General features: G+C 38.1%; 1 protein-coding gene across 5 annotated transcripts in view; it reads right to left on the bottom strand.

The window, feature by feature from the left end:
- tmem201 (transmembrane protein 201) overlaps positions 1 to 27,119 on the bottom strand; it is a 167,675-nt gene that overhangs the window by 104,820 nt on the left and 35,736 nt on the right. For 3 of the 5 annotated variants that reach the window (XM_043676178.1, XM_043676180.1, XM_043676179.1), the window contains 3 exons: positions 26,500 to 26,676; positions 20,597 to 20,970; positions 12,315 to 12,518 (listed from right to left, as the gene is read on the bottom strand). In XM_043676178.1, the coding sequence (XP_043532113.1) occupies positions 12,315 to 12,518; positions 20,597 to 20,970; positions 26,500 to 26,676 (755 nt within the window). Of the gene's footprint in view, positions 1 to 9,754; positions 12,519 to 20,596; positions 20,971 to 22,707; positions 22,818 to 26,499; positions 26,677 to 27,119 lie in introns of those variants that run through there. The other 2 variants (XM_043676181.1, XM_043676182.1) reach the window with 2 other exon arrangements.

Below are 27,119 nucleotides of genomic sequence, written 5' to 3'. Positions count from 1 at the left end.
ACTGGACAGCTTCTGAAAAATGAATGATTTGAAGGAAAAACAAGGCAGTAGTATAAAATCAAGCTATTCTTCTTCTTCACCCTTGTCACTAAGACCTAGAAACATACCAAGATGTGAATAATCGGTACAAGCCCATGACAACCTACGAAGAACTAGTAAAGACGACCATAAGACACAGGAGTGGAAGCAAGGCCATTCGACCCATTGAGTCCATTCCGCCATTCAATGGTGGCTAATGGGCATTTCAATGCCACTTACCTGCACTCTCCCCACATCCCGTAATTCCTTGCAAGATTAAGAATTTATCAATCTCTGCCCTGAAGACATTTAACCCCTCGGCCTCCACGGCACTCATTACAATTTCACATCCTTAGGGACAGCATCTCAGCACAGGTCACAACTTAACAAGCTCAAATGCTTGGAACTTGAAGCTCATGACTAGAAAGATTATAGCTGTCACTTTTGATACTGGAGGCCAAGTCTCCGTCTGTTTCCTGAAGAAAATAATGACTCCTATCACATTCACTATCAAAGAACTTCCATCACGTTTGTCACAACTGGATTTTAGTCCCTTAGATTCCAGATTTCGGCCTGATCATACTTGTCCAGAAAACAAGTCTGTATTTCAGTGGTTCAAAACAGAGCTGCTATTGCAAGCAAAACACTCAATGTCTGTCACTTTAGAATAGGTTTATGTAACAGACATGCCTGAATGTTTCAGAGTCCCTCAGGGTAAGCTTTTCAAAGTTAATGTCAAACGTCAGTGCAGCTTTGAAAGTAGCCCCCAAGATTGATAGGCTTTTCCTGTGCCAGAGGAACGCCTATATAAAAATTGAAGCAAGGCTCCTAGTGCACACTCTTCCCAAACAAGGATTAGTACTGAGCATATACTCGTGCAGGTTAGGTACTTTATTGTCCATAGATTTTGTGGTCTCGGTCAAGGATGCCAGCTCTCCTCAAAATAAACTGGCAACCAATTGCAAAATTACTCCCATTGGATAAAGGAGCAGCACTGCTTAGTTGCACAAGTGTAACATTCCCACATCAACACTGACGTGTGTGAGGGTGTGTGTGTGCGCGCGCGCGCGCGTGTGTGGGGGGGGTGGGGGGGGGGTTTAAAAAATTCTCAATTACTTTCAAAGCAGTGAAGAACTAAGCCGAAATCAGACACATTACTTTAACAATCTAACTTAGAACCCATTAGAAATTCATACCAACTGCCAATCAGCCTTCCAGTCAGTATTGAGGGGAAAACCAAGAACCAATAGAGCCAGAATGGGGAATTAAAACCTTTGAAGATAAGTTTTTTTTAAAAAGTTTGATTCTCTTCCATTTTGTCTTCCCTATAGTGGAGCCCATGTTAAGCCAACATGTAAAGAAAACTTGCAAGTGAACTGGAAGAATGCTTGCATTTATGGAATGCATTAATTTGAGACACTAAAAACTATTTATTTCATAAAATTTGAAAACACTCGAGGTGTTGCCACTGGATTTACATTGATGGTCTTCGTCAGTTGAGGGGGAACTGTTGGTCATGATAAGCTTAACACAGAAGCATCAGAATGATTGATTAAAAATGAACCACACTGTCTACGTGCCAATGGAAGGCTCCCTCCAACTCCAAAAGTCCAACTCCTGTGCGCAGAACAAGTAACAATATAGCACATCCAAAGTAATGCGGGACTGAACATGCATTATGCCTCTGTCAAATGTAGGCAGAGGGAAAAAAAGTTACTGGAGCTGATTACTGTCAAAATTTAGAAGCCTTGCACAGAAAAATCTGAGAATGTAGAATCAGAGGAAGAGGCTCTTTAACCCATTGAGTCTGCCTTGCTAAACCTACGCTGGTCCCACTTTCCAGCACTTGGTCAATTGCCTTGAACATTATGACACTTGGAGTGCTCATCCAAGTACTTTTCAAAAAAAAAGAGAAGTCCAACTCCTGTAACTCAGACCACTGTTATCTAACTAAAGTTCTCTACAGCTCGAACATAATCTTCCTGCTGTTATAATGTATGCCAGACTGATAAAGGAAAGGGTGTTGTATGCCTTAACTACCCTATTATCCCATTCTTTCAGTTTCAAGGTTTTGTGGACAAGCACCCCAAGATCTCAGTTCCTCAACTTCCTAGTGTCCTACTGCTCATCAAGTGCTCCCTTGTCTTGTTCCTTTTTCCAAAGTGCATCACCCCACATTTATCAGGACTAAATTCCCTCTGCCACTGATCTGTCCTCCAGCCACTAAGCCAATGTTGGATCCAACTTACCCTCGATCCCATGTGTTTTTACCTTTTTTTATCAGCCACTCAGTGGATCTTGATAAATTGACTCCCCTGATCTACAAGCAGAAAGTGAGGACTGCAGATGCTGGAGATCAGGGTCGAAGAGTGTGGTGCTGGAAAAGCCCAGCCGGTCAGGTCGTATCCGAGGAGCAGGTGAATCGATGCTTCGAGCATAAGCTCTTCATCAGGAATCCTGATCTACACACTTGGTCATCTTTTTGGAAAACTCAACCAGATTTGTTAGGCATCACCTCAGTTAAACAAAACCATGCTACTATCCCTAACAAAAAACTTTGCCTCTCTAAATTAGTTCTCTCCAGAATTTCACCAATAATTTCCCTACCGCGGATGAGAGATTCATTGGTTTATAATTTCTCTGGTTTATCTCTACCACCCTTCTTGAAAAGTGGAACCACGTTAGCTGTCCTGAGGCACCTCTCGTGGCCAAAGAGGAATTAAATATTTGGGTCAGGACATTGCAATTTCCTCCCTCGTCTCCTACAGCAGCCTATCGAGACCTGGAGATTTGTCCACTTTTACGGCCACCAAAACCTGCTCACGCCCTACCTCAACTTGATAAATAACCTCTTCAGTCCACCTTTCCTGAATTCTGTACCTACAAGCTTTGTCCTCCAGACTGGAGAGAGTTGTGAAGTATCCATTTCACACTACCAGTGTCCTCCATTTTGACACAGAATTCCATCTTTGTCTCAACTATTTCTTGGTTATTCTCTTCCCTTCAATATCCTTATGGAATATCTTGGGATTCTCCTTACTCTTGCCTGCTCGCTTTTTTGCCACTCCCCTTTTTGCTATCCTATTTGCTCTCAAGTTCCCTCTTGCACCTTCTCTACACCACTAGGATCTCTGTTGATTTGCTGATGTCCATCTATCCTGATCTCTAAGTGATTAAGCATTTACACCAGTACATACTCATTTTGTATCAAACCTGTTCTGGAATGTATGAGATGTTAAATTTGTTTCCAACCTCCACAGTGAGAGGCTTTTGTGAATACACATGTCACAGCTCTCTATGGTGCCATGCATCAGTGTAGTTTTGACTGCCACCTAACAAATGTCTTGCATTTAAACATAGCTCAGTTTATGCGGCAAGGCAGTCAAGAAACCAAAGTTCAAAAGAAAGGGGAAGACATAAGAACACGAGAAACAAGGGGAGGAAAATGTCATGCAATCCTTTGACATAACTATGGCACAATGATTTCAACTCCACTTACCCATCAGCTTCCCATATTCCTGGAGTCAAAACCTGGGCATCTCAGCCTGAAAACAAGTTTGACAGTGCAGCATTCACAACCCTCTAGGGTAGAGAAACCCAGAGATATACAACCCTTCAAGAAGAAATTTCTCATCTCAGTCCTAAATGAAGGACTTACTTTATCTTAAAACTGTGCTCTATGTTCTCTACACCCCAATGAAGGAAACAACTTTAGAGTGTACCCTGCCAAACCCTTAAGAATCTTGTATTTATTTTGTGTAAACTCCAACCAATATTTCTGATTTTACCCAGCCTCTGTTCATGTGGCAACCCAATCACCCCAAGAAGCAACCTTGTGACATAAAAACAAAATGCTGGAGTAAGTCAGCAGGTCTGGCAGCATCTGTGGAGAGTGAAACAAAGTTCATGTTAAGTTCAGTGCGACTCCTCTCTCAATGGGGTGGGGGTTAGAAAACGATGGGCTTACAGTTATTTTAACCACTTCTGGCGCAAGGAGGACTTGAACCTGAAACTATTGGTTCAAAAAGGTAGGGATACTACTACAGTATCATAAGATGTTACTGTATTAGCAAAGGTCTCTGGTCACTAGTACAGTAATGTTACTATTATACCATCGACAATCCAATGATGGTTTTTGCACTTTTGACAAAGGGGATGGAGTGGAACAGATGGTAAGGTTGCCCAGAGTGAAAGACAAAGAGAAGACTCATGGTAATAAAGGAGAATAGAGGGGTAAAATAAGAGTGAATAGCAAGCGTAAACAGCATGAATCTTTGTTTTACTACTTTTAATGTGATTATACCCTTCTAAATGGAAACAAAACCGTACAGAGTAAAGTCACCACAGTTCCATAGGACCACAGGGTTGTTTTCTCATTAGACTCCCACAGCTACCTGGACTACACCTCCTCCCACTCTGTTCCCTAGATGCTGCCTGACCTGCTGTGCTGTTCCAGCAATAAAGTTTCAGCTTTGATCTCCAGCGTCTGCAGACCTCACTTTCTTCTCATTAGAGACAGACAACAGGTAATGGTTCAGCCTCAGATTTTTTTTTATTTCCTGCACACAGTACTCCAAGGAGAAGAGATGGTGCCCGTGGCCAACAGCATTAAGAAACTTTGCAATCGCTGTGGATCCAAGATACAATTTGATTTCAAACTTTTGCTGCTCAGGTTAAGCAAAATTTAGCTGGGAATCTCTCTCCAAACAGCTCACTTTTTCCATCATTTTCTTAAAATTAGAAACACTGTCAATTTGAAAGCTTAGCATAGACTACTACTTACTCACATAAAAAGTTATCAAACCACATTTCTTTGGAAATACAATCTTCCCACAGTAGAAAGCAGTTCAGAAGTTTGTCAGTAGCTTGTTAATATTTTACAGTATAAATCTGCTTTGAAAAACAGATTAACAACTTTAATTTGACTTGGTACTGGTTGTATCTACTCCTGGAAAGCTTGCTGACAAAATCAAATTCAAATTCAAAGCCACCCTGGGAAAACAACTAAGGAGAGATATGTAATGTGGCTACCCCAATGCAAGGCAAATTTAATGGAATCTAATTCCCTTAAATAAACCAACATAACGACTCAGCAACAACATCCCCTCACGACTCCCCCTACCCCCCTCCCCAAGATCAACTTTAGCCCTAGCCCTTGGAGGTGTTTTATTTTAAAATATATAATTCCCTTCTTTTCTAGGTAGGAATTGAAATGCTACCTGTCTTTTCAAAAAAAATGTAACAAAACAAAAACGGATCTCTTTCAAAGAGCTGAAATGGTTGCTGTGGCAATGGTGCATACAAATAATTCATTACTGCGTATACATCATGATAGATCGTGCAGTTTAAAAAGAACTTGAAAAAAGTGAAACATTAAATATGTACAGAGACAGATGGTCATTGTAGTTAATCTCATTTGTACATATTTTCATAATGTACTGGCTGGATAACCTGGAAAAAAAACCGCTAAAAATATAACAAAAAAATCCAGTATGCTGATTTGTGATCAGATAATTCTCTCTACTTTAGCAAATTCTCTGCCATAACAGTGCTGGTGTCTGATTAAAGCTTCCTACTGATCAGATGGTAGACTATCCTGTTGCACAGCACAGTAGCAAAATACAAAGCTTTGTCTGAATGTGAACTTAAGGTGATCTGAAATGATCTGTAGTTCTGTAATGCTCCGCTGGAGGTGGCCATGATTGGTGCTCTGATGCCCAGATATCACCAGACAGACTGCATGATGACTCACTAAATGTAAGCAAGCATGGCACCATCATTCCCCCACCTTCAGATTCAGACCGTGGCTATACACATTGCTTTGGCAAGATACGACCTCAATACAGGCATTATCTGTATTGTGGAAAAATGATGTACTCAAATATTATTCCTTCACTATTGTTGAGAAAGTGTTTTTAAGATTGATCAATCCTTTATGTAATGTTTCCTGATATTATGGGTGATATTATAACCATTATCATAGGAATAAAAGATTACTGAACTCCATTCTGCTCCAATTAGATCATTACATCAGTATTCCTTAAATACTATATATCCAACTCCACATCACTAAGACATTCATCGGAAATCCGTAGACGTTGTATGTGGGTCACATCTCCATCACTTCTCCATTCTTTTCCATTTCAGATGGCTTAACTCATATAGCAGACAAATGTTTCAGTCACCAGTATAACTTCAGACATTCACTCTGCCTTTATGTAGCCTGCAGTTTCTTCTTTTTCATTGCTTTAAATTGTAGGGTTGGGCAACACAAATTTCCAAAAGAATATCACTGCAGCATGACTGGTGACCTCCTGTTTTGCCATAACTAGCTTCTTGTCCCAAGGGATATTACCATACGATTGTTTGGGGGTGCCAATAGCTCACCCTTGTAACTGCTTTCCTTATGTCAACTCAGGCAACTGATATCCAAATGCTACCTTATCAGGGTAGGAACGACAGCCAAGTTCAATGCAGGCCTGATTGGGTGCCTACTCTCGCACCTTCCTGCACAAAGTCACGAAATAGCAGTCAGCAGAAGGAGCCTCGTCAATTTTCATTCAATCCCCTGTATTATTTCAGGTGAGATGAGGCATCCCAATTATTCCCTAGCCAAGAACAGAAAACTGAAATGGTAACCAAACTGCCTTGATCAGCCTCACAACAGGTGACCTAGTGGACTGCTCAAAAAGTGAATTGTCAACCCATTTGCTGTGTGAAGTTATTATTGTTCGCTGTGTCTCAAGTCTTATTAGCACCTTGCTGCCTAAAAACAAGTGAAGTGGTGCTTACCAGATGTGAAAAGGTCAGATCTGTGCGCACCAACACCAGCAGACACAACAGTGAATCTTCCAAAAAATCTCTTCTCTTTCAACTGCACCTTAAAAGCTGAGTCATGCACTAAGCTACTTGCAAATGTCTCTTCTTTGAATGAGTCAATTGGTCATAAATGTTGCAATAAAAAGACTTCAAAAATATTTATTAAACTTTTTTCAATAAAACCCTGACTAACTAATAACTTCAGTCCTTCATTCAGTAGTATCCAATTTAAAGAGTTGCGGCAAATTTCAATTAAAATCCTGAAGTCAACAGATCAGTGAGTAACTTCTGATCAGGATTATACAGTAATGTTTACTTAAAAAAATGAAACAACCTAATTTGCTAATGACTTCCAGACAAATCAGCGAACAGAGTTAACATCAGTGATATATTAAAAGGTGTGATGCATGGAGTAGCATGATCTGGGCATGTGCCTGCAATTCTCAGCAGAAGCTACTGACATGGGCATTGAAGAGAACACTGACAATGCCAACCGCAACCTGTGTCACATGAAGGTCAAAGCAAGATTAAGTCAGTGCAGGCCTGTGTGTGCAGAGACAAACAACAGTAGGCTGGACAAGTATACCTAGCAGTTAAAGTTAATCTTATTTAGTTTTGAAATGGGGTTTGGGTGCTTCAGACATCGCCTACCAGTTTGTTGGACAGGCACCAGTCTCAAGAATTTAATTAATAAAATGGAAAACATGCTTGATTTATTAACTAACAAAATTCATTTTTAAAATTATCCCAATGACAAAGGAGGAAAGTAATTAGCAAAAAAGTTAAAAAGTAATTATAAAAAGAACAGTTAACTAGGTTGCATTTTTCTAATTACATGAAACAGACATTAATCTAGAAGCACATTTTTACAAATCTGTTTTCAGAAACAATATATTTTACTCACATACCTGAATGTGAACGCATAAAACATGCGATTAATTCTGGGATAAACAACTTCAGCAAAAACAGGTTTACCAACAGTATGCTATATACTTATTACTATCACATCTTGCTAGTTACTTAATTCGAGTGAACAATCCTGAAAGTTGCAATTAAAGCAGTTTAAATATGTTCTAAAATACATCAACACACTCAAGTCAAAAATTCACATTACATGAGAGGTTAAACTTTTTAAAAATAGATTCAGCTAGACATGGCAGAACAAAACAGAAAAGGCAAGCTAAATATCCAGTTGTTAAAAGTAGTGAGGTAAAACGATCTATTGTTCTTTTTAATAAAAGTCCCTGGAGGTAACTGACCACTGAGAATCATCATTAGAGTCCTTAGAAACTACAGTAATTAGAATGGTTTTATGTAGGATGCTATTACACACTCAAATTAGGTAACACTAAATATTATTCGCCGAGTGGACAAATACCAGGTACAAATAGCATTAAAAAGGGTGCTGGAAATTTGAGCAAATGCAGAAAATGCTGGATAAACGCAGTAGGGCTGTCATCAGTTATGGAGAGATCTCTTGAATGGAGTTGCTTTGTCAAAATATTTCAGGCACCCTTGTCTGACTATATGCATTAATACCCAAAAATGGCAATGTGCCTGTTTATTATTGAGTAAAGCCATCTAGTTTGAAAAGAAAATTTAAAACACCCTGATTACCACATACTTTCAAAAAGTGACTCTTGGAACAATGATTGAGCTCAAATTGTAAATGTAACGATTAGCAGACTATCTGGTCTGATTACTTAAATATTTGAAATAATCACTCTTGAATGTTTTCGAAACTCAAACAGAAGCAAAGACAGAATGTCTTCAAGATCCCTTAATGCTCGTCAAAGCAAACCCTTTATTCAACGTAGACAAATAACACTGTCCTGATTAGTTCCACGTTAGCGAGCATTAAACCATTATATCCACTTATCTTGCTTAAAAAAACCCATGATCTGTTGATTCAATGGGTTATTGCAGTTCACTGTAAATGCATATACAGTGTGGTAGAGATGAGATGCAACTTCAAATGGATTGGAGTTAAAATTTCCATTGACAGTATTCATTCCCACAACCGCAAGCTCATACAAGATTAATTTTTCTTATAACTTGTCGTGGAAGGTGAGCACCAATGGAGTGGAATCTTAGTAAATAGATGAAAACAGTTGCTGATAAAACAATGAGAATATGAGAGCAGTGCAACATTATCAGGATGCCCAATTCTGGGGATATAAAACTGCATTAATCTGCAAGATCTGGATAAATGTTTACAGATAATTAAGATTCATAAAACAAGATAAATTACTGATTACATTAAATGAGCATTATAGAGCAGTAGTATCTGATTACATAAGGCTGCATCTTTATACTGCAGTAATATTTATACATTAAGGTCTTTTGATAACTCAGTGCCAAAACACAAATTTAAAGACAGAATTTAAAACAAATTTATGTTAACTACAGAGTCAATGTGGTCTTAAAATGTTTATTTATGGGTAAAATGTCAGGGTGCCATGAACAGAAGGCAGATCAAATGCAATTGAAAATCTGTATTGAAATGAAACCCTTCAACGACTTTCTTACACAGGTATGCTAATCTAATTTTATAAATAAAATTCTAAAATTTCACTTTTATTCTTACAACTATATTGTTGCCAAGTGTACAGTAAATATTGATTTGACAATTTTGGATCTAAGTGACTATTCATTTTAAGTTAACTATGGCTAAATAGAACTAGGTCCCTTTCCAGGCCCCTATCAGTAATTTGAATGCAAACTTCTGGGAAGACATAGGACTCAAACTTAAACTGAAATATGGCTATAATCAAAAAAAAAAATTGAAATTTTTGAAAGACCTTAGAAAATGAAGTTCATGATCATTTCCCGGAATGAATGGAGTTGCTGCATTGGTGTGAATGCTTGCTGTGAAAAGTTATTTTGGAAAGAACAGCAACAGCACATAACCAACAAGTATGTTCAATGATTGGATATGCAATTTATTAAAAAGAACCCACTACATATAAACCTGAAAGCTTCACTTTCACCATGCACATTACAGCTAGAGCTACTTGACAACAGACATTAATGGACCCAATTAAACCAATACAAAGATACTTTTCAATGTAAGAAAAACAGAAGGCAAAACACAAGGCAACAGAAGGTGGTTTGAAGCAAAAGAAAATGAAAGGCTGCTTGAATTTAAGCAAATTTCACAACAATCTAGAATGACTAATATGCATAAAAAGTAACAGAAGGTAAGGTGAAAAAGACAAATGTACCCTTTTGAATACTGAGGCTTTTGAAATAAACAGGACAATAATTCAATATAAAGAAATAAATGCAAATTTAAATTGAAAAAGCTGCAAAGAAACCCATATATTTTAGTTAATAATAACTTTAGTATGTAAATTTAAGGTCAATATGATAAAGGATGGTTATTAATTTATGCTTCATAAAAAATAATTTTATAAATAAAAAGATTATGCACATTATTTTTAATGCATCTAATGCTGAATTTCACTCATCAGTTTAATCTCGTTCCCCTCACAAAGCATTTTCACTTGGAATTATATCATTATTCCTTTAAAAACCTGGAATCATCTCCCAACACTAATACTATAGCTTTATGTCTAGACTGCAGTGCCTGAAAGAGGGTAAAGAAGGATAAGCAATAATGTTGGCCTCTTAACAATACCCACACCTCTCAAACTAAAAAAAAATTCAATTACACACTACCTTAAAGACAAATCACCTGTTGATTTTTAAAGATTTGAATGTGGCATTTATACAATTTTAAAATTAGGTGTGAACAAATTAAATCCATTGGATCGTTTGTGCATTAAATATCTTTTGATTGATTCAAAAGCATTCCCAGTACTGCTAGATTTGAACTATTAGCATGTTATTCAGCATTCAAAACAGTTAAGGAAACTGCTGTCTCTTAGGAAAGGACGCCAGCAGATATACACAGAAGAACTTGGAGCTAGTAATGGGTGAACTGACGGTCTCAATGTGACACTAATACTACTACTTCATAAACATTAAACTGTTTTCAGCTAAATTTACTGGAAAATTCTCAATTCTGTGCTTTTAAAAAAAAAGACAATTATTAACTTTGATTATACTGCAAATGAATGAAGACAAATCAAATCGAAATAAAATCACCTAGATTTTTTTGTGATCCAAAACATGTTAAAACAAAGCCATCATATCACCCACTCACTAGTCTGAAGCCAGGAATGCAAAGCTTTTTTTTTAAAGAAACAGTAATTTTTTTTGGACCTAGAATGGACTGCTTGCACCTTTTAAAGAAAATCAAACGTTCATTTTCTCTTTCTATATTCAATCTTTTTTCACATTGCTATCTTGCAACAGTTTTTCTTTGAAGGGCTGGGGGAGAAAGTGTTTTATTTCAGCTTCTGAATTATATGGAAGATTGGACACTACAAAGCACAGGCTTTGTGCATATGCCAGCTATTTGGTCGAGTTATCCAAACATTCCCAATGTCTTGCTCTTCCCTGTCAGAATTATGTCAGTCAGTCAAGAAAGATACTTGATTAGAAGTAGGGTGAGCAAAGGGTAGAATGTCAGTCAGAATCACAAAACTAAAGAGTCAAGCATAACAGTATCATAGAGGTTACGAGTATAAATCAAGAATATTGCTGCTCTTTATTGAATACAAGACAACACTGAGGTCTATAGTGTTCTTAGTCTTTTAAAAAGGAGGCCCATCATTAATCGCTCATTTCTGAATGGGAGAGAACACAACAGACCCAAGTTTCTTTTCCCACAATAATACAATATGCTATAAAAAGAACAAAGGCAGACTGCATTTAAATGGCTGTTGTGCTAGTTTACTAATCATTGAGCACAATAAATTTAAGTTGTGTATTGGATGCGACATTTAAAAATAATCCAAACAATGTTCAGAATTAACCCTAAAAAGATATAATTTAATTTCGTGACTAATTACTTTATGCATTAATTTCCTCTTGTCATGATGTTTAGACACACATTTTACATTGACCTTCATGACTGTAATACATATGTAACCAGCTATTATGGGAATTCCCTAAGTGAATGTTTGCAATGACATTGTAGCTGCAGGCTACCTACCACTAAGAGGCACTATAGCTTCACACTGCCCTGTGATGTATTGACCAATACCATCGAAGATCTATTCCCATTTAAAATAAATTGAAGCCTTATCACTTGGTCTAAAAAATCCAAGCATTTCCAGCTAATTTATTAAGTCTGAATAAGTGGTGAATTGGATTTTGTTTTAAATACCCACTAACCTAACAGATGGAGGAAAGAGTATGTCATTGTGTAGGTTTGATTTTCATAAGATTATAATGTCAAGCTCACATCCATAGGTCGACAAAAAAATGCTGCTGCATCTTTAACATCCTTAGGAGACAATCAAATGATGGAAAAGCGAGATAGGAAACAGCACTCCACTGGATAAATAAGGACAGATTCATTCACACAAGAGTTCATTTCTGCCACTGTTCATTGTTCAGACTCTGACCTTCGTGCCCTGTATCGTCGCTGGCCAGTTGACTTCCGAGTAGCGATGGTTGCAGTGAATCCCACCAAACAACACAAGGACGTGGTGCTGAATTTCAGAGTGTCAAGCCAACCAGGAACATCGGTCTGCAGATAATTCTCCATCAAATGCAAGCCCATCACTGCAAGCCACAGTAGAGAAGCCAGTGCATCAATCCTCCGAAGCCTGGGGAATTTGGTGAAAGAAAGACAGAAATACATTTTAGAATTTCATGTTGACTGCCCTAAAGAGAGAGAGAGAGAAGACAGTCCAATTAATTACTAAAATGTACTGTTATGATGAGTTACTATATTATTTCAATGGAAGGGGAGATTAATTTTGGATGGTATATTCACTGTTATTCTGTTACTTCCATTGTGGTAGGATCACAGGAGAGCCATTTAGCCCACTGCATCTCTGCTAGCTCTTTTAGAAAGTCCTTTTTTATTAGTTTCATTTCCTCAACTCTTGCCTGCAGTCTTGCATGGTTTTCCTTTTACGAGAACATCAATTCATTTCATGAGGAAACTGGTTTGAAGTTACTAAGAATCTACTTCCACCCTCTCTGACTGCACATTCCAAATCATGACCTGAATAAAACATCTCACCTCCCTCCTATTCCTTCCCCTCCAATTTCCTAATTAAGGGACCCCGATTAATGACCCACTCACCAAAGGAAACTGCTGCCCTTTATTTACATGTTATAGTTTTGGACACCCCAATTAAATCTCAACTTTCTCTACCCTAAGGAACACAATCATAGCTTCTCTGATATCACCACATAACTGAAGGCGCTCAACCACCTTATCTGTCTAGTAACCTCTTCGGAGGCTTGGATACCTTTCCCGAAGTCTGGTACAAGAATCAGATAACTGACCTAAGGTCTTAGGGCAGAATTTAAGCATTTAAAATTTGAAGTTATGACCTGAAATACATCACAAAATATAGTAAAAAAACTTTCAAAAGGAAATTATACACATTACATTAAATAGTAAAAAACTTCAGGAGTTTAGAGAAAGGGAAAAAAAAACAGGAGAACTAATTAGAAAACTTTTTTTTGAAGGGCATACACTGACCCCATGGGCTGAACAGTGGCTTTCTGACTTGGTGTTAATACCCCAGTTAAGACCTGGGCAGCAAGTTTAAAAGAAAGTTTAGTCTCCCAGTAATTTGCATCTTCTGGGACCAAAGGAGTGGAATTGATAGGTGATCTATTCCTCACACTTCACTTTCATTAGTACAGTTCCAAATATTATGAACCATCAGACACTGGCTCTATAGTTCATTTTTCTTGCCACAGATGGAAAGAAGTCAGACCCTGACTTGGTTTCACTCCAACACAGTATAGCTGGGATCAGTATCATGCAATACCACAGTTAAAAGCAGGAGACAACACCAACTTTCATTTTACTGCTTAAATATTATTTGCTTGAAATGGATTAATCCAGCTTTGCTTAAAAGATGAATGTAGCTTTTCTGCCAAAATTGTGCAGTTCCACAGGCACACAGACGAAGATCTCTTATATACAAACTTACTGTCTTAATTGTAAAACAAACTAAATTGTTTTGCTTGTTACTGTTCAATAGCCCAGAGTAAACAACTAACTGGATAACTAAACCTTCCCCCATACCAGAGTCCACAGTCTCTGAATAATCTCTCTTCAGGTCAAGTGCACCGCATAGGTAACCACATTTTTTCCATCTATCATTTGCCTAAACCGGATTTTGCCTTGTCAAGTGGGGCACATCTGAAAACACCTGCAGGTTGATCAAAGGGGCAGTTTGTTGTTGCCGGAGGGATTTTAGGATATAGTTACCTTGTAAGCCAGCATCCTCAATTCTAGCAGGTTTCAGCAAATCAAGCTAAAGAGTTTGCGCGCACACAGCAGAATTATTCACTGCACAATTAATGACAGAGGGTCAGCATTGTGACATGAATAAAACTGTAGAATGAATGCAAAATACTGTGGATGCTGTAATTCCGAAATAAAACAGTAATGAATAAAACAGCAATGGTATCAATATTAAGATGTTCCAATATATTTGAAACTTTTGGATGCTGTGTCTTTTACCCAACATCCCACTGCAGGAGGAATATACTACATAATTCTGAGCAATTGTACCCAATGCCAGAAAGTTTCAAAGGAAGCAAATGACTGTTGGTGGGGATTCAGATGGGATTGATAAATGACGACTGAGCTTTAACCTGACACAGATCTTGTGGACAGCGCAGGTTAATGCAAATCACAAAGTTAGAATTAGTTGGGCACTAATCAGTGATGTCTGCAAACTAGAAAAAATTGCAACTCAAAATAATCAAGTTCTTAAAATCCTTTATTCAAAACAGCCAAATGGAAAATTAAAATTTTTGTTGTTCAGTCCAATTATAATTCTTACTTTTTGAATGTTTTAAGGTGTTGCTACAAATTGCAACTGGACTCATTTTCTCTTCCATTGCTCTCCAGTCAATTCATTTTATAGCAACTAGGTACTTCTAATCCCTCCCATTTAACAGAGGGTTATCTGGTGCTAACCAGAAGCACTGGCTACACCCAGCCAAGGTTACTTAAACTGATTGCAAGATCTCAATTAGAATCTTGGCCAAGCTCAATCACAGAACATTCTGATCAGTGTGGAGCAATTTCATCCTTCCTTTACCTAGTAACTCAATAGGTAAATAGACAAACTTCCTTAACTGGGCATTTCCTCTGCAGGTGACATTCCCTTCTATGACAACAATACTGCAGGCTGGCCAGAATCGAAATTAAAAAGGTCACCAAAAAAAGTTATTGAACCCAAGGAAACTAGGTACACCACATGTCTCAAAATTAAAATAAATCTTCCTTATGATTCTGTGCATAAATACATAATTTGTGATAGCTCTGACCCTTAAGCAATTCAAATCTTCCATACCCAATCTACATTTATCTGAGGCAGGTAACAAATGGAATACAATGATCTGATTTTTTAAAATATGGAACTGGAAGCAATGCAGCAGGCAAGTGGTTAGGGATAGAAAATCATGGTGGAAAAAGGGAAAAGAGGTTTTCAAAAACTAGCTGGCTATTCACCAGAGAGTACCGATAGTCTGGACCACATTATTTTGAATCACATCACTACTTTTAAGAAGGAAAAATAAAAAAACAGAAAAATCAGAAGAAAATCCCTTTTGCCAATGCTTCTCAAAGTGATGAGCCCACTATTGGAAAATTAGCTAGGGGAGATTTCGTCCTGGATTACACCTAGACAGTCTGGTAAAAGGTTAAAAACGAACAAAATCATAGTTAAAAGGTTAGCACTCATCTGACAAGCTAATTGATCAGCAAGAACCCATGTTGCATAACCTCTAAATAAACTATTTTTATGCACAAAATCAAAGTTATTTCCCATTCACCCCAGATTTTAAAACACTATTTCTATTTCAAATTTTCAAGTTTTTTTCCCAAACAATGTTCAGCTTAGTCTGATTCACCAATGTAAAACAAATTTTACTTTTAAAGTTATTTGGGAGTCATAGATGGTTTGGGAGAACTGACTTCATACTTTTGGAATCTAAAAAGTTTTGAAGTAATTACACTTTTTAAAGTAATTAGAACATTTTACTCCTGGACTACAAAAGTTAGAATTCTACATGATTCAGGATCAGTCATATGCTCAAAAAAATCTGAAAGGGAATAAGAGTTTTGGGACACAGGAACAAAATAAGCTCATTCACCCCCTTCTGAAAATTACAGAATGATTGACATCACGATTCAGTGAGCAAATGGAACACACAAGATGTACAAGTCACAGTGTCAGGTTCCTTCCCTAGTCTGCCAGTGGAACTTAGCAGCAATGTCCTGACACAGATGTCTAAACCTCCAACAACTACAAAACCTTTCTTCGCACCAAGCATGATTCTGGTCAGGGCAGAACTATCCTGTGATTTTCAATTTCTTCAATTTAACTACTGCTCCTTGATGTCATTGTTTATCAAATATTACTTTGACACTGGAAACAGTCACTCTCATCTCTAACTATAGAGTTCAGCTCTTTGGAATGGTGTGCAGAATGGGATACAAGTTGAAAGATACAACACAGTAGTTTGACAGTATATACGTTGCCCCAAATTGAAATGTATGAACTATTGATTTTTAATTTAATTGATTTAATTTTTAAGAATTAATCTGTGGGATATGAGCATCTCTGGATGGCCAGCATTTATTGCTTGTCCTTAATTTATTACCTGGTACTTGCACTGGAAATAAATCAACTTTAAATGAACCAGGACACTTTTGAAATAATTAAAGTCACCGGCCACTGTTCTTTAAGCTTGGACCGTAAACGGAGACGGAATTTAAAAAAAACCAAGATAATTCAAGTGCCACCTAGTCTGAGAAAAGGAAGGTTTACAGGTTATATTAAAAGAGAGACGTGTCCAGAAAAATGGCAAACTTCCTCAGCCACCATATCACCATGATCACATCATTGTGAAACTGCTGTTTTTTCCATTGGTGACTTCTGCCCCTTCCTCCACCCTGTAACTTGTTCTGTTTTAACATGCTAGGAAGTGCATGTGTTGGAGGATGCAGAAGAGATTTTAACTTTTCACAAGTTATAAATGAGTTTTACAAACTCCTTACTTCTGTTCTGTTAAGTCAGTAAAGTCCCCAATAGTCCAGAGGACCAGACAGCTTATCTCACAGAGATACAACTGGTGCGGAGTTTAACTTGAAGTTGACTATGCCTCAGGCAAGGGTTAAAAGTGAAAAGGTGGTAACCCCAGTTGGTACAGGAATTGAACTTGTGCTATTGGCATCACTCTGCATTGCAAACTAGCCATCTAGCCAAGTGAGGCAACCAAACCCAACGTTATCTCAAATGATTAGTTAAATTGTTTCTCCATATATACCTTTACAAATGGTCAATCACAATTCATAGAAAATCACACCCCCTTAAAAGAAAACAGAGTCATCTTCAGGAACAAGAATATATTCAGCCCTGAACTTTAAGCACATGAAGGGAGATTTGTGAATGGAGCGATGTGCTAATGTTGAAGCAATTATTCAACCAAAAAAAGTAGTCACTGAATTACTTTTAACTTACTTTTTTTTCTATTTTTGATCAGGCAATATCCAGATGATTGGACAGTATAATATTGAAATGCACAAAATTATTGATTTTGGGAGGAAGAGAAAAGGAAGCATATTATCCAAATGCAAAGATGTTACAGAACTCAGATGCAGAGAGATCTGGGTATCCCTCGTGCAATAATCACAAACAAACAGTCTGTATGCAGGTGCACCAAGTAAATTAAGAAAGCTAATAAAATGTTATAGTTTCTGTAAGGGAAACTGAATACAAAAATAATGAAATAATGCATGTTACACAGGATTTTGGTACTGTCTACACTACTGGCTACCTTATTTTATAAAGAAAGCAGTTCAGAAATGTAGGTGGGTTATCTTAAGAGGAAGGTTTGGACTGGAGGGCTTTGTATCTGCTGGCATTTGGAAGAATAAGTGAGATGAAATGTGTGATTTACATACATTAATTTTAAGGATGTGTATGTTAAACTAATGACATTTGTTGATGGTCCTTTTTTGTATGAAGAGAGTTAATAATCGAGTATTCCACTGCTTGGCCCAATACATGTGTTACATTATGATTCACACATGTATTGGGACATAATTTTTAACCGTTTCACCACATTCCACTGCTTGGAATTTTACACCACAGAGAGTTAATAATCGAGTAGGTCAGTCTTTTTGGAACTATGGTTTTAAATCAGTATGTGTCAGAGTGCAGATGACTTTACGTCTTCTGGGACATCAGTGGACGAATTTCATGACAGAATTAAGGTAAGCAGAAGCTAGGATGAGCTTTTCTTTAAAACAAAACACCTTATTCAACTCAAACGACACAACTGAAATCAGATGCAAGAGTAGTTTTTCCTAGAAAAAGGAGGAGTTTGGTCATAGCAGTTAAGGGCATAGCTTACTTCAGCTTAGGTGTTTCAGTTTGTGAAAACTCCAGACCAGCAGTGTTTGCAAGAAAGATGCATGGGTTACTCAAAGTGGAGAAAAGGATGTGGGCAGTTGCAACATTTAAAAGACACTTAGATAAGAACATGAATAAGAAATATGGGCCAGGAGCAGGCAGGTGGGACTAGTTTAGTTTGGGATTATGTTCAGCATGGACTGGTTGGACTGATGGGTCTGTTTCCATACTGTATGACTATGCCCACAGCTTACAGGACTAGAACAGGAAAGTAGTAGTTAACCCTATTTTGATAGGAAAGGAAAATTTCTCTGGATTTTGATCAACTATAAAAACAATGGCACTGGAGAAAGATGGAAATTGTTCTACCTTGCATTTGAAATATTTTAAACTATCTTATATGTAGATACAGGTCATTCTGTTATAACGCATGTTTCGCCAATGTGATTGATGAATTGGGGACATGTTTCTAAAGCGCAAACCTTTAAAACGAGATTACAGCACCAACACTAAGTGCTGTTTGTGAAGTGTGATTTTTTCTATAACATGGGGTTGATGAGAATGCATCCATTGTGTTATAGGAGAACTGACTATGTAGGTTTATTTTGTATAATAACCTTCTGTTTTTTTTTAAAAATTCAAATATGCAACCTGTGTGGTGTTTTTTTGAGCGAAAAACAACTATCAAGGCAGATTTAATTGAGATTTGACTTGTTCAGTGGTAGCATTAGCTAAGATCATCACAGGAGACACTATTACATCTGATACGATCAGAGATATCTTGACAGGGCGATATAGAAAGGATGTTTCCTTTTATGGGAGAATCTAGAATTAAGCGGTCACTGTTTCAAAACAAGATGTTGCCATTTACAACAGAAAGGAGGAGAAATAATTTCTCAGAGGGTGATGAGCCTTTGGAACTTTCAGCCTCAAGACAGTGAAAGCAGAGTCTTTGAATATGTTTGAGCCAGAGGTGGATAGATTCTGGATAGGCAAGAGAATGAAAATTTATCAGCGTAGCTGCGAATGCAGAGAAATCAGATATACCATGATCTTACTAAATGGTGCTGAGCTCAAATCCTGCTCCTCATTTGGATGTTCCTAAGATGAAGTCATACAGACTACCTGCTTCAAGTTTGATCTTAACCAATAACAAAATTTGTCTAAGTACCCTGGTATAAAAGACTTATTCCTTTGAAAAACAGGGTGGGTGGGAGGGGCACAGTGCAGTAAAAAAGCAATTCCCTCATGGTTGAATAAACCAATCTTGGTTAAAATCATTAAAGAGCAAAAGGATGCAAGCAGTCTTATTCACCTGGCAAAACACCGACAAGTGTCCTAAAGAGCCAAAGAGTCATACAGCACAGAAACAGACCTTTCTGTCTAACTCATCTGCACCTGACATACCAATCAGACCTCGTCCCATTTGCCAGCATTTGGCCCATATCCTGCTAAACTCTTCCTATGGCTAATACCCATGCCTTTTAGGAAAACGAATAAGCAGACTTTTCACAACCAAAATTGCTATATATCTTTCTGCAAAGAGAAGTGAATTTCCCCAGCTAAGACCAAGAAAATAGAAGTAGGTCATTCAGCTCTTCAAGGCCATTCTCCACAATTCACTACGATCATGGCTGACCATCCAATTCAGTACCTGGGTTCCCACTTTCTTCTAATATCCTTTTGATTCCTTCAGCCCTTAGAACGCTCTCCAATGCCTTCTCGAAAACACACACTGTTTTGTCCACAGTTATAAATCACAACACTAGGTTATAGTCCAACAGTTTTACTTGGAAGTACACTAGCTTTCGGAGCGCTGCTCCTTCAGGAGGTTGTGGAGGCCACAATTGTAAGGCACAGAATTTTTAGCAAAAGTTTAGTGTGATGTAACTGAAATTATACATTGAAAAATACCTTGATTGTCTATTGAGACTCAATGTATAATTTCAGTTACATCACACTAAACTTTTGCTAAAAATTCTGTGCCTTACAATTGTGGCCTCCACAACCTCCTGAAGGAGCAGCGCTCCAAAAGCTAGTGCTTCCAATTAAACCTGTTGGACTATAACCTAGTATTGTGTGATTTTTAACTTTGTACACCCCAGTCCAACACCAGCATCTCTAAATCATGTTTTATCCACCACTGCTTAGCGTGTCTGAATTCCACAGGCTCAGTATACCCTGGGTGAAGAGAGTTTGCATCATCTCAGTCATAAATGGCCTTTCCCGGGACCCTTAAAACGCTGTTTTTCACACCGCACGTAATGGAATAAGCAAGGTCTCACCTTATACGTCCAGCCAGAAGTACAGCCAATAAGCAAGTGAACAGACCAGTGGTAACAACGGCCATTTGGTGGTTTTTCCCATACTCCCACATTGCTTGCAGGTTAATTAGCATTTCCTCTGGCAGCACATCTTGCAGCTGTTCCCAGCGAGTGGCATTCTCAACAGGCTCAGATGCTGACATAGCTTTGTTGCTGCTATTGGATAGATGTGACATTGGATTAACCACATGCATTTCAGCAGGTGGTTTCTGGCCCATAAATGAATCACCTGATCCATATACTGCCATGGCAACCAACACAGCGCAACTAACAAAGGCCACAAAACGAAGAAGTAACACTTTCAGTGGGGTGGAAAGGCTGGAATAATGAGAATTCTGAAAAATAAAAGAGGGAGTAGTTAGAGGCACTGAACACATGGAATCTGAGCCACATCTCGTGTTAAAAAAAAAACCCCACAAACTTTATAAAATCAGATGTAGAATCACAATGATACAGCACAGAAAGAGACTATTAATTTTATCATTGCTGTACCAACTCTTTCAAGAGCTATCCAATTAATCTTTAATCCTATCCTTTACCCAACGCCCTGCAAATGCATCCCTTTCAAATGTGTCCATTCTCGTCTTGAAGATAAGTGAATTTGATTCCATCATTCATTAAACACTCAGCTTTTAACAAAGTTAAACCAAAGAAAAATTGTAGCACACAAAGAGGCTATTCTGTCCATTGTGTAACATCAACTGAAAACTAAACTCGCTGCCCATTCTAATTCCAGTTTTCAGCAGCTGGTCCTTATCTGTGCAGGTTACAGCACTTCAGGCACAGAACCAAGTGTCTTCCAAGAGTTGAGGGAGGTTTCCATCCGCACTACCAATCCAGGCAGTGAATTCCAAATACACACCACACTAAGTGAGAAAAGGTTTTCCCTCACGTCACCTCCGATTCATCAACTAATCATTTTAAAAGTGGCAAGTAATCTCTTCCTAGGTGATTTAGGTTTTTTCTATCCACTCCATCTAGGCCCCTCGATTTTGTACACCTCAAATCAAACTCTTCCTTAGCCTTGTCTTGAGGAAAAGCAACCTTTAACATTTTGAATCTTCCCTCATAACTGCAATTTTAAAGCCCTGGCAACATTACATGTGGTGCCCTGATCAATATTTAGCCCACAGCCAACACATCAGAAACAGATTTCACAGGCACTTATCTTTTGCTGTCTGTGCAACTTTACAAGCTGATTGCTAAACCACAGTACTCAATAAGCTGTAATGCATTTTTCATAATCTAAAGAAGATTGAAAGGCAAGTCCCTTGTTTGTTAGTGTGATACCACTACACAATCGTAGATTTCACGTTCAGACTATACGAAGTTAATAAGTCATATTTACTGCTACACACAATTTCATAGGAACACACTTCGAACTAGGAGAGCAACATAGTATAATACAGTTTAACTAGAATAGAAGGGATGTAACTAACCCACAAGGGTGACTATTTTCACTGAAGAGGAGAAAATTGGTCACTCTACTAAAACATTTTTCTTAACAGCTTGGAGCAAATATCCTTGTGGCCTACATAAAGAACAAACTTATTAGGGTGGAATGTGTTCAGATTCTTTCATTCTTGTGCACTTCAATAAACACCAAAATCAAAAGTATAAAATTCTCTTCATTGTGGGCCAGAAAGAACTAAACATCTAATACTTGCACATACCTGGTTTGAGATGAATTTTACTGGAATGAGCGAGGTACATATAACTCATCTACATCCAAAACTAACACAATGAGAAAAGCTGTCAACATCAAAAAGCATCCCCAAAAGCTATTCTTTTTATCTCATTCAGAAAGGATAATTTATGTTTTCCCCTCAAAATTCACAAGTCTAGTTTACAACATATACCACAGTTTAACTGTTTACACTTGAGAACTAAAATAGTCAACAGTAGAAGACTGAAACATCTGTATCTATTTGCTATATACTAAAGGGATGATTGTTTATCCATTCAGCATTTATAGCACTTTGAAACCTCTTTCTTAACACATTTATCCATAATTATTTATTTCTGCCAAATTCCTCTAAGCTGTCTTATTATATTGCAAAATGGCAACTTACTGACAGACGAATATAGGTTAATGCCATTACAATACAAGGCACTCCCAGTCTTAAAACGTTCGAGAGAGAAATGTTACGTAAACATTGGTGTTTGTAAATTCAGTGGCAAACTGTAAAAAACAAACAAGAAAGTTCTTGCTATTTGAGCTTAAGCAATTTGGGAATACCCAAGTAATTCAGCATTAGCAATAATCAAAAATAAATGTGTCTGCCTTGTGTTCCTATTCAGCTCCTATTGCCAGCAAGATAATTTCTTGATAAGAAGATTAGAGTTTCCCTTGGTCAACAGAGGAGGCTGATTGAGCAACATTGCTTTGAAGAGGCAACCATTTGCAATGTGTGTGCAAGATTGTACATGCGTTTATAGTTCAAAGCAAGGACTACCTGCTGCAGAAAACAATTAACTGACAGAAATACACCTCAACAACATAAGCTGTTATTAAGGGGTAAAATGGCCAATGCCTTGTGATGACACAGGTACACAGAATTACTACTGGTTTGTTAGTCAACTGGTGCCTGTGCATTGTTTACCCCTCAGGTACAGCATGTCTGCATTAGAGATCTACAGCACACAAACAGGACCTTCGGTACATCATGCCCATAGTGGTAAACAAGTACCACCTAACCATTTGAATCCCATTTTCCACCACTTGGACAATAGCCGTTGCAGCTCAAGTACAAATCTGAATACTTCAATGAATCTCTTGATTCTGCACTGGAATTGTCATTTCAGATAATGTGCTCAGGTCTTAGGGATTAAACCAATGATCTGTTGACTGAAAAGGTGAGAACATTACCACTGAGCCATGGTCAATATCATAAAATAAGCTATTCAAAACCTGGTTTATTCAACAATAATGTCGCTAAGGTTTTAAAATTGCTGTTATTAGGAATGATGTTATTAGGGTTAAAGTTTATTTTCCTTAGAACTGAAGTTGCTATTGAATTTATCTTAGTCCTTTTGTACATGTTGTAATACTTTAACTTCATTATTTTGGAGGGTTGTAATTTGCCACATTGCTCAGCAAGGTCTCTGATGCCCCATTGGTCTCACCCTACCATTAATAGATTCTTTCATTCTGTTGCTTACAGTGTAAGCTCTACTCAAAATACTTTTAAACTCTGACAATCTAAGTTACAGCTTCAGCAACTAGACACCCCACTCAACCAGAATGTACCAATGGCATTTCCTACAGTCAAAGGTTGAGATCCGCACGTTTCACTCAATGAAATTGGACTTAATCTACTGTGTGACACATTGTCAGAGTTGCTTAACCAATGTCATAAACTGCACATTACAGAACATATGGATATTAGAAAGAAAGTAGGCCATTTGAGCCCCCCCATTACCACTCAACAAGGTGACCATCAATTGGTCCCAGGTCTCAACTTTCTCTTTAGTGCCAGCCCAACACAGCCTGCTGTCAAAAGAATTCTCAAGTTACCTCTTGTCAGCTTGCTAATTACTTCCATTCTAAGGTCCTTACAAAGCAAACTATGGTGATCCCAAATACACTGCTTGAAAGATTTAATATCTTTCAAAAAAAAAAATTGCATAACTGCTTAAAGAAAAGACAGAGGGCCACTGAGAAAGAGGAGAGCTGCACTAATTGGACATTGCTACCAAAAAGGCTAATTGGACCAAAGGGTCTCCTTCAGTGGTGAATCAATCATTCTATGACTGGCTTGAAATGTAATTTGAACCATCACTATTACATTGCATACAGAAGTGGCTTGAGAAACTGAAAATGAACCAGTTTTAAAGTTAGCAACTGAATTATGAATAGTTTACTCCTGTCAGTCCTCATCATCTGCTTAAAAATGTCCTTTTTAGCACTTCAATACCCGGAAGTAACAAAGGCAATTTTTGAGAGAGAAAATTACCATGGAGAGATCACATTATGACCTGCAGATTTATTCAAACATTACAGAATTTAACATCCTTTCCAGTAAAGAAACCTTCTAGCTGTAGTTACATGATGAATAAGATCGATTACAAAGTACTCCCTTTGGATTTCTGTTGTAAATGGATGATCTGACCACACTTTACTGACAGAGGCGAAACATGAATGTAGTTTTGCTCAATGAGCTGGAAGTTTCGTTTTCAGATGTTTTGTCACCATGCTAGGTAACATCTTCAGTGAGCCTCCGAATGGAGCACTGGTGGTGTAGTCTGCTTTCTATTTATATGTTCGAGTTTCCTTAGGTTGGCGATGTCATTTCCTGTGGTGACGTCATTTGCTTTGGTGTTCTTTTTCTCAGGGAGTGGTAAATGGGATCCAAGTCAATGTGTTTGTTGATAGAGTTCCGGTTGGAATACCATGCTTCTAGGAATTCTTGTGCATGTCTCTGTGTGGCTAGTCCGAGGATGGATGTGTTGTCCCAGTCAAAGTGGTGTCCTTCCTCTTCTATATGTAAGGATACTAGCGAGAGTGGGTCATGTCGTTTTGTGGCTAGTTGACGTTCATGTATCCTGGTGGCTAGTTTTCTGCCTGTTTGTCCTATGTAGCGTTTGTTACAGTTTTTGCAAGGTATTTTGTAGATGACATTAGTTTTGCTTGTTGTCTGTATAGGGTCTTCCAAGTTCATTAGCTACTGTTTTAGTGTGTTGGTGGGTTTGTGGGCTACCAGGATGCCAAGGGGTCTGAGTAGTCTGCAGTCATTTCAGAGATATCTAATGTAGGGGAGAATGGCTAGGGTTTCTGGGCGTGCTTTGTCTACTTGTTTGGGTTTGTTGCTCATTAGTGGGCGGCACGGTGGCACAGTGGTTAGCACTGCTGCCTCGCAGCGCCAGAGACCCGGGTTCAATTCCCGCCTCAGGCGACTGACTGTGGAGTTTGCACATTCTCCCCGTGTCTGCGTGGGTTTCCTCCGGGTGCTCTGGTTTCCTCCCACACTCCAAAGATGTGCAAGTCAGGTGAATTGGCCATACTAAATTGTCCGTAGTGTTAGGTAAAGGGGTAAATGTAGGGGTATGGGTGGGTTACGCTTCGGCGGGTCGGTGTGGACTTGTTGGGCCGAAGGGCCTGTTTCCACACTGTAAGTAATCTAATCTAATCTAAATCGATGGACTGTGTTCATTGGGTATCCGTTCTTTTTAAATACACTGTACAGTGACTTTCCTCTGCTCTGCGTAGTTGCTCTGTGCTGCAGTGTGTGGTGGTTCATTGAAATAATGTTATAATGCAGCTTCGTTTGTGGATGTTCGGATGATTGCTTCTGTAGTTCAATATTTGGTCAGCATGTGTTGTTTTCCTGTAGATGCTGGTTTGAAGTTCCCCACTGGCTGTTCATTCTACTGCGACATATAGGAATGACAGTTTGTTGTTGTTTTCCTTCTCTTTAGTTAATTATATGCAGTAAGGGTATTATCGATGGTTTTTTGATATATTTCAAGACCATAGCTAAATAAAGCAACATGCTCTGATCACCATTCTGTCAACAAGTGCTTCAAGAGAGAGTACCAAATAATGAGAATTAATGATAATGGATTTGACTTAATGAATCAAAACAGGACACAAAAGGGGTGCCGGAAAACTCAAAAGTTGCATATTGCATTCTGGATAAACAAACAAAAATCAAAATAAGTGAAATGTCACCAGAATCCTGCAGAGAGAAGTCACAACAGAATACTCGTCCCTTTTTCTAACAGGTTTTCTAACCAAGTCTCAAAAGTCAGAAACTTCATTATCAAGTCTCAGAAACTGCCACCTATGTCTTACATACTCTCTCTCTCCTGTCCAGCTAATGGATACAAATAAAATAAATTAGTGATTTTGCATCTGACCTCACCTGCACAAAGGTTTTATCTGCTTCTCGACGACGAAGTTGATGGTCAAATAGAATTGCCCGAATCTGTCGGTCTTGGTGTTTGATATAATACTCCACTGCTGTCTGACAGGGACGGCATAGCTTGTAGGTCTGTTCAAGATGGTGTTTATATACCTCAATTTCTTCTTCATATTTATCCTGAGAGAAATAGGAAAACATTGGTCAATGTCTAAATCAGTGGAAGATGTATGTTTTCTAAAAGATGCAACTTGTTTGCATCCAAATGCAAGAGATTTTACAACATAGAATAGTGTCATTCATAAAGAGCTTGCCAAACCTTTCCATGCTGTGACCCTATTTCAAAGTTTGCAAACTATCACAACTCCTCAGCAAGCAGGGAGGGAGGGCTTGAGGGGGTTGCAGTGCCACCTCAGAGCTTAATTTCAGCTTGTGATCCTAAACCCAATAAGATTTCCCAATAAGAGCTGCCTCACTAAGTTCTGATTCCCTGACGTATTAAGCTTCTCTTTTTCACTTTTTTTTAGAATGGTTTGTGGATTCTGCTTCAACTAAATTCCGAGTTCAAAGGCAAGTGGAATTTGAAAACTTTCATTAAAAATGACTTAGGTTAAATCATCGAA

The sequence above is a fragment of the Chiloscyllium plagiosum genome, chromosome 34 (assembly GCF_004010195.1).
Source record: "Chiloscyllium plagiosum isolate BGI_BamShark_2017 chromosome 34, ASM401019v2, whole genome shotgun sequence".
Lineage (NCBI taxonomy): Eukaryota > Metazoa > Chordata > Chondrichthyes > Orectolobiformes > Hemiscylliidae > Chiloscyllium > Chiloscyllium plagiosum.
Note: the sequence above shows the minus strand (reverse complement) of the source record. Positions and strands in the feature narration are given on the sequence as shown.